The sequence below is a fragment of the Pecten maximus genome, unplaced genomic scaffold, assembly GCF_902652985.1.
Source record: "Pecten maximus unplaced genomic scaffold, xPecMax1.1, whole genome shotgun sequence".
Classification (NCBI taxonomy): Eukaryota; Metazoa; Mollusca; class Bivalvia; order Pectinida; family Pectinidae; genus Pecten; species Pecten maximus.
In genome coordinates, this window is record NW_022979835.1 from 7446 (window position 1) to 16788 (window position 9343).

At 39.2% G+C, this 9343-nt stretch overlaps 1 protein-coding gene across 1 annotated transcript; it reads left to right on the plus strand.

Annotated features, from left to right (window-relative positions):
- Positions 1-5269: 5269 nt before the first annotated feature.
- Positions 5270-9326, plus strand: LOC117319237 (the record flags this gene model as incomplete). The annotated part of the gene is made up of 6 exons (XM_033874069.1): positions 5270-5484; positions 6138-6248; positions 6847-7047; positions 7737-7976; positions 8341-8678; positions 9263-9326. Coding segments are annotated over exons 1-6 (1126 nt in total), but the record flags the coding sequence as incomplete, so codon positions are not given.
- Positions 9327-9343: the final 17 nt, after the last annotated feature.

Sequence of the window (9343 nt, forward strand, 5' to 3'; positions counted from 1 at the left end):
AGTATCGTATAGGTGTTTAGTGAGAGTGTACAAGTATCGTATAGGTGTTTAGTTAGAGTGTACAGGTATCGTATAGGTGTTCAGTGAGAGTGTACAGGTATATTGTAAGTGTTCATTGAGAGTGTACAGGTATCGTATAGGTGTTTAGTGAGAGTGTACAGGTATCTTATAACTGTTCATTGAGAGTGTACAGGTATCGTATAGGTGTTCAGTGAGAGTGTACAGGTATCGTATCGGTGTTTAGGGAGATTTTACAGGTATTGTATAGGTGTTCAGTGTGAGTATACAGGTATTGTATATGTATTCAGTGTGAGTGTACAGGTACCGTATAGGTGTTTAGTGAGAGTGTACAGGTATCGTATAGGTGTTTAGTGAGAGTGTACAGGTATCTTATAACTGTTCATTGAAAGTGTACAGGTATCGTATAGGTGTTTAGTGAGAGTGTACATGTCTCGTATAGGTGTTTAGTGAGAGTATACAGGTATCGTATAGGTGTTTAGTGAAAGTGTACAGGTATCGTATAGGTGTTCAGTGTGGGTATACAGGTATTGTATAGGTGTTCAGTGAGAGTCTACAGGTATCGTATAGGTGTTCAGTGAGAGTGTACAGGTATCGTATAGGTGTTCAGTGAGAGTGTACAGGTATCGTATAGGTGTTCAGTGAGAGTGTACAGGTATCGTATAGGTGTTCAGTGAGAGTGTACAGGTATCGTATAGGTGTTCAGTGAGAGTGTACATGTATCGTATAGAGGTTTAATGAGAGTGTACAGGTTTCTTATAAGTGTTCATTGAAAGTGTACAGGTATCATATAGGTGTTTAGTGAGAGTGTACAGGTATCGTAAAGGTGTTTAGTGAGAGTATACAGGTATCGTATAGGTGTTTAGTGAGAGTGTACAGGTATCGTATAGGTGTTTAGTGTGAGTGTACAGGTATCGTATAGGTGTTCAGTGTGAGTGTACAGGTATTGTATAGGTGTTCACTGAGAGTCTACAGGTATTGTATAGGTGTTTAGTGAGAGTGTACAGGTATTGTATAGGTGTTCACTGAGAGTGTACAGGTATCGTATAGGTGTTTAGTGAGAGTGTACAGGTATCTTATAACTGTTCATTGAGAGTGTACAGGTATCGTATAGGTGTTTAGTGAGAGTGTACAGGTATCGTATAGGTGTTCAGTGTGAGTGTACAGGTATTGTGTAGGTGTTTAGTGAGAGTCTACAGGTATCGTATAGGTGTTCAGTGAGAGTCTACAGGTATCGTATGGGTGTTCAGTGAGAGTGTACAGGTATCGTATAGGTGTTCAGTGAGAGTGTACATGTATCATATAGGTGTTTAGTGAGAGTGTACATGTATCTTATAAGTGTTGAATTGAGAGTGTACAGGTATCTTATAGGTGTTTAGTGAGAGTGTACAGGTATCTTATATCTGTTCATTGAGAGTGTACAGGTATCGTATAGGTGTTTAGTGAGAGTATACAGGTATCGTATAGGTGTTTAGTGAGAGTGTACAGGTATCGTATAGGTGTTCAGTGTGAGTGTACAGGTATCGTATAGGTGTTCAGTTTGGGTGTACAGGTATTGTATAGGTGTTCAGTGAGAGTCTACAGGTATCGTATAGGTGTTCATTGACAGTGTACATGTGTCGTATAGGTGTTCAGTTAGAGTGTACAGGTATCGTATAGGTGTTCAGTGAGAGTGTACATGTATCGTATAGGTGTTCAGTGAGAGTGTACAGGTATCGTATAGAGGTTAGTGAGAGTGTACGGATATCGTATAGGTGTTCAGTGAGAGTGTACATGTATCGTATCGGTGTTTAGGGAGAGTGTACAGGTATTGTATAGGTGTTCATTGTGAGTGTACAGGTATTGTATATGTATTCAGTGTGAGTGTACAGGTACCGTATAGGTGTTTAGTGAGAGTGTACAGGTATCGTATAGGTGTTTAGTGTGGGTGTACAGGTATCGTATAGGTGTTTAGTGAGAGTGTACAGGTATTGTATAGGTATTCAGTGAGAGTGTACAGGTATCGTATATTTGTTCAGTGAGAGTTTACAGGTATCGTATAGGTGTTTAGTGAGAGTACAGGTATCGTATAGGTGTTCAGTGAGAGTGTACAGGTATCGTATATGTGTTTGGTGAGAGTGTACAGGTATCGTATAGGTGTTTAGTGAGAGTGTACAGGTACCGTATATGTGTTCAGTAAGAGTGTACAGGTATCGTATAGGTATTCAGGGAGAGTGTACAGGTATCGTATAGGTGTTCATTGAGAGTGTACAGGTACCATAAAGGTGTTCAGTGAGAGTGTACAGGTATCGTATAGGTGTTCAGTGAGAGTACAGGTATCGTATAGGTGCTCAGTGAGAGTGTACAGGTATCGTATAGGTGTTCGGTGAGAGTGTACAGGTATATTATAAGTGTTCATTGAGAGTGTACAGGTATCTTATATGTGTTTAGTGAGAGTGTACAGGTATCTTATAACTGTTCATTGAGAGTGTACAGGTATCGTATAGGTGTTCAGTGAGAGTGTACAGGTATCGTATCGGTGTTTAGGGAGAGTGTACAGGTATTGTATAGGTGTTCAGTGTGAGTATACAGGTATTGTATATGTATTCAGTGTGAGTGTACAGGTACCGTATAGGTGTTTAGTGAGAGTATACAGGTATCTTATAGGTGTTTAGTGAGAGTGTACAGGTATCTTATAACTGTTCATTGAAAGTGTACAGGTATCGTATAGGTGTTCAGTGAGAGTGTACAGGTCTCGTATAGGTGTTTAGTGAGAGTATACAGGTATCGTATAGGTGTTTAGTGAAAGTGTACATGTATCGTATAGGTGTTCAGTTTGGGTGTACAGGTATTGTATAGGTGTTCAGTGAGAGTCTACAGGTATCGTATAGGTGTTCAGTGAGAGTGTACAGGTATCGTATAGGTGTTCAGTGAGAGTGTACAGGTATCGTATAGGTGTTCAGTGAGAGTGTACAGGTATCGTATAGGTGTTCAGTGAGAGTGTACAGGTATCGTATAGGTGTTCAGTGAGAGTGTACAGGTATCGTATAGGTGTTCAGTGAGAGTGTACAGGTATCGTATAGGTGTTCAGTGAGAGTGTACAGGTATCATATAGGTGTTCGGTGAGAGTGTACAGGTATCGTATAGGTGTTCAGTGAGAGTGTACATGTATCGTATAGAGGTTTAGTGAGAGTGTACAGGTATCTTATAAGTGTTCATTGAGAGTGTACAGGTATCTTATAGGTGTTTAGTGAGAGTGTACAGGTATCTTATATGTGTTTAGTGAGAGTATACAGGTATCGTATAGGTGTTTAGTGAGAGTGTACAGGTATCGTATAGGTGTTTAGTGTGAGTGTACAGGTATCGTATAGGTGTTCAGTGTGAGTGTACAGGTATTGTATAGGTGTTCAGTGAGAGTCTACAGGTATCGTATAGGTGTTCAGTGAGAGTCTACAGGTATCGTAAAGGTGTTCAGTGAGAGTCTACAGGTATCGTATAGGTGTTCAGTGAGAGTGTACAGGTATCATATAGGTGTTCGGTGAGAGTGTACAGGTATCGTATAGGTGTTCAGTGAGAGAGTACAGGTATCGTATAGAGGTTTAGTGAGAGTGTACAGGTATCTTATAAGTGTTCATTGAGAGTGTACAGGTATCTTATAGGTGTTTAATGAGAGTGTACAGGTATCTTATAACCGTTCATTGAAAGTGTACAGGTATCGTATAGGTGTTTAGTGAGAGTGTACAGGTATCGTATAGGTGTTTAGTGAGAGTATACAGGTATCGTATAGGTGTTTAGTGAAAGTGTACAGGTATCGTATAGGTGTTCAGTGTGGGTGTACAGGTATTGTATAGGTGTTCAGTGAGAGTCTACAGGTATCGTATAGGTGTTCAGTGAGAGTGTACAGGTATCGTATAGGTGTTCAGTGAGAGTGTACAGGTATCGTATATGTGTTCAGTGAGAGTGTACAGGTATCGTATAGGTGTTCAGTGAGAGTGTACAGGTATCGTATAGGTGTTCAGTGAGAGTGTACAGGTATCGTATAGGTGTTCAGTGAGAGTGTACAGGTATCATATAGGTGTTCGGTGAGAGTGTACAGGTATCGTATAGGTGTTCAGTGAGAGTGTACAGGTATCGTATAGAGGTTTAGTGAGAGTGTACAGGTATCGTATAGGTGTTCAGTGAGAGTGTACAGGTATCGTATAGGTGTTCAGTGAGAGTGTACAGGTATCATATAGGTGTTCGGTGAGAGTATACAGGTATCGTATAGGTGTTCAGTGAGAGTGTACAGGTATCGTATAGAGGTTTAGTGAGAGTGTACAGGTATCTTATAAGTGTTCAGTGAGAGTGTACAGGTATCATATAGGTGTTCGGTGAGAGTGTACAGGTATCGTATAGGTGTTCAGTGAGAGTGTACAGGTATCGTATAGAGGTTTAGTGAGAGTGTACAGGTATCGTATAGGTGTTCAGTGAGAGTGTACAGGTATCGTATAGGTGTTCAGTGAGAGTGTACAGGTATCATATAGGTGTTCGGTGAGAGTGTACAGGTATCGTATAGGTGTTCAGTGAGAGTGTACAGGTATCGTATAGAGGTTTAGTGAGAGTGTACAGGTATCTTATAAGTGTTCATTGAGAGTGTACAGGTATCTTATAGGTATTTAGTGAGAGTTTACAGGTATCGTATAGGTGTTTAGTGAGAGTATACAGGTATCGTATAGGTGTTTAGTGAGAGTGTACAGGTATCGTATAGGTGTTTACTGTGAGTGTACAGGTATCGTATAGGTGTTCAGTGTGGGTGTACAGGTATTGTATAGGTGTTCAGTGAGAGTCTACAGGTATCGTATAGGTGTTCATTGAGAGTGTACATGTGTCGTATACGTGTTCAGTGAGAGTCTACAGGTATCGTATAGGCGTTCAGTGAGAGTGTACAGGTATCGTATAGGTGTTCAGTGAGAGTGTACAGGTATCGTATAGAGGTTTAGTGAGAGTGTACAGGTATCATATAGGTGTTCAGTGAGAGTGTACAGGTATCGTATAGGTGTTCAGTGAGAGTGTACAGGTATCGTATAGAGGTTTAGTGAGAGTGTACAGGTATCGTATAGGTGTTCTTTGAAAGTGTACAGGTATCGTATAGGTGTTCAGTGAGAGTGTACAGGTATCGTATGGGTGCTTGATGGGTTACTGTTTTGTCTATATTGTCTATTCCGTTTATTTGGAAATTTCATCTGTTATGCCCATGCTGTGTCCGACATGTTATTTTTTTCATTCCATTCATCAAGGAAATTCTTCTGTGCCCTGATCTCAATCGCGAGCATGGTATGATGGTGGTGGCTGCTATTGCTGACGTCATGGACGAAGGAGACATTGACTCGGTCCTTCGCGATAAAAACACTTACAAATGGGTTAAGTTATTTATAGAACATCTCAGAGAGGCGATTAAGCATCCCGACTTGCAAAGTGACGGATGGTTTGCGTTTGAATGTGGTCGTGGTAAGTTTCCCCGTCATAAATATCGACTTTAAGATGTAATCATACTTCTTACTCGAAATGGACAAAAAAATAAAGGGGCAAAATACAAACAAAAATAGATTTGCATGAAGGCCCCTGAAACTATTAAAGGAGAATTAAACCAGATGTTCCATGGGAGTAATCGTCTTCTACTTCATCGACGACATCCGTCATACATACAAGTATCTAGGTCAAGTCCCGGTTACGGCAATTGATTCCGAAAATGCTTTGGTTATACTTTAGTTTACAAAAAATACAAAACAAGTTATAGCAACCAATATAAATCACTTTTGTTGGCCCAGATTGAAGCACACAGTAGTGTTACTGGGAGGAGAAACCAGTGCCCGAAGAAAACCCACTTGATTTTAAGATTATAGATAACAATTCATACAAGGGGTTTATTATCAAATCCGTGATAAATTATTACGTATAAATGAATTACAAAGATTGAGGACCTTTGATTACGATTGATATTGTGTAACATTTGTATTTCAACCTGACAGAAGAAATATTAACATCGGGTTTTAACTCGGTTAATATTTTCCCCAACAGGTTAATGTAACACCATATTGGCCTCATCAGAGATCCATCTTGATAATTATTCTTTTATGTAAGTGGTACTTCCTCTCTTTTAGTGCTGCGCCAGCTGTCCTGTTTTGATGCCAACAAGGTACTTTTAGTGAACTTAGGTGCGTTGCCAGTTCTTGTTCAATTGGCGAGGATTGACGAAGAAATATGTCTTTTCGGTAAGTATATAACTTACTTTTATAATTAGTGAGACATTCTTTTCCAAGTACACCCTCCATATATTTAAAAATGCTATACCGCCAACAGTAATGCACTTTTTGCTACATTAAAAATCCATAAAATATCATATATGGTATTTGTACAAATTTACTTAATTAACACCAACAAACGACTAAAACCAATAACAGCTTCCAACGTGATCGCGTATTAGAGAGAAATTGAATACCAAATAGAGGCGATAGAGTATAAGAGGCTTTCTTCCGGGTGCAAACGTGCTTTAAATCCAAAGATAAAAAAGAAGCTCTAGTTTTGAGAGTGGTAAATTTGTAATAGCGTAAGATATATAATGTTTGTACTATTGTGTGAAATATAAAACAGACTTTCTCTTTTTTCAGATGATCATGATTAATCTTTTGTCGCCGATGTAGCATTTCAAAATTTACTCTTAAAGAAAATAATTCAATCATCAGTACATGGTTACCATAAATCGAACATTTCGAATACGAAATAATTATTTTGGTGTCCCCACATAAGAAGCACATACCTGAATGTTTGGTTTTTTTGTGATTTATGTAGAGGGCTTTTATATTTTGACAGAGGCTGTGACTGCACTGAGTCAGCTGGCCTTCGAGCCAGAGGCCCAGACGGCAATGATAGCGAATGGCGAGGGGGAAACGATCCCGCTTCTCTTCAAACTAAGCACAGATTGCACATTCGAACAGATACGAGAAATAGCGAGAGGTACAGTCTGGACAATGGCCAGGCCATTGCGCGAGTCGCCAATTTATGGACCAATGGGTATGTTACACATAATTATAGACTTTTCGGGATATTCTAAGTATGTGTACACCATACTTAGATTATCCAGTGGACCCTGTTAGCAGTAGCAGAAGTCAAATCACTATTTCTCAGAAATCTGAAGGTTCAAATCATATGTCAAATGGACAGGCTCCCTCACTCCTAAGAGTCAAATCTGAATTTGGGGAGTCAAGATCGATCGAATATACATCCTAGGGTCTACTGGATGTCCTTATACCATATTGTATTTAACTATACATACTGCAAACGTACTATTTTCTTGGGTACTCAAATTTTGGCGCACATCTGAATCAAAATAGATAAGCGAAATGGAGTATTGACGTAGCCACAGTATCTGTTGTAGAAAATGATGTACAGAAACTGTTATCAGAGAAATCATGATTTATCGGAAGGCTATCAACTTAAAAATCGCGAAAATATTATTACCGCTGAAATTTGTCCGTTTACAGTAATAGCTTTGATATGAAACAAAGTTAAACTTTGCAAAAGTGTTTCTACTCATAACTTCTTTTGTACTGAAATCATATATTAATATTATTATTATTTATTTTTATATTTTTCTTCTTTTTTTTTTGGCAAAAAAAAATACATGTTGGAACATATATCCAGTAAAATTCTTGCCTCTTTGGCTCAATTGAAATTATAAAAGATCGGTTATTCTTTTGCAGTGCACACTCTGTTTGCCAAGAAAACACGAGGACATATAATGATAAGTTATTCGCGAGAACAGCGGCAGCTTTTACTGGATATCCGGGCAGAGCTAGAGGAAAATAATTTTGCGGTGTGGATGGACGTTGACCAAATGAGAGGGGACGTTTACGAGAGAATGGCAGAGGCTGTCGAAAATGCCGCCATCGTACTTCTAGCAATGTCTCGGAGCTACAAGATGAGCGAGTACTGCCGCAGAGGTTTGACTTTGAGACTTGTATTCATCTACAATAAACATCGAGGATTCCAGTTATATTTTCGTTTTGGAAACATCTGTAATGTATATAAAATGAAACCTTCTTCATATATCATTTCATGTATCATTTGTTATCTCGATATACAATTAGCTATGACAGTTATGAATTAGCTAAAGTACACACATTCAAAACATTAATTAGACTATAACTTAACCAAATTACAATATGGCGAAATATTCATGATCGACTACGATTTTGATGTCAAATAATGATTTAAATATTTGAACCGCCTGCTCTGAAAATGCATTCCTGTTTAATACCCAAGGAATGTGGGCATACTGATCAATCTCTTCAATCTATCTCACAGAGGCAGCATATGCCGGAAAGCTAAATAAAAGCATCATACCACTGAAAGTAGAAAAGGATTACGACGCGGATGGTTGGCTTGGTATAATGACTGCTGGGATGTTTTTCTACGACTTTGGTGGTAAATCGTTCAAGGATATTATGGCCAAGCTCCTCCCTGAACTCAAGCATCTCGCCTATCGGAAAGGAGAGGTTGAGAATTGGAGACGTCAACCACTGGAAGCTGCCTCTCCCGAAACAGGGGTGCCTATACCTCCGCCATTACAGCTACCATCCTCCGTTCCCTCGACAAGCCGAAATGTCGTGACTTCCGCCCGGGCACCGCGCATGTCTAGAAAGGTACAAAATAGTTCATTTAAGCATTGAACGGCTTTCAGTTGGCATTTATAGTCCTCTGTCCAGTTGGCATTCATATTGACTATGAATGCCAACTGAAAGCCGTTCAATGCTTATATTAACCATCTGCGATATTTTATTTGTCGTGCGATTTTTTTTTGAAATTCGCAGTTCATAAGCTGGTGAACTCGCAACTGAATTGGTAGGGTTATATAGTGGCAGTGCCATACAATGGTAAATATAGTTTAATGTTGTTCTTATACAATGTCCCTGATCCCAGTTATAATGTTGAAATATACATGTATGTTGATCGTACCATTTGATACTTTATATTGATATACAGATAATTCTGTCGGGGAACAACAAGTGCGATTTAATAAAACAACTTGGCACTTTAGAAAAAAGCTAAGCGTAGTCGCGTAGACGTCGTACCCCATCCCAACCCCTTCCCGCCAAACTCTCCATTTCTTCCTTCCAAGCATGCCTCTCTTGCTGAGTGAACAAAGGTTCTCCATGAAAGTATTGAATCAATGTTAAAGTCACTACAGATTTTAAGTTATATTGAATATATTCCTCTAATCTTTTAGAAATTCCGAGACATTAATGAGTCGACATTCCAGGAGTGGCTCGACAACTACAACCTACCATTTTGTCTCAAACAGCTTAGC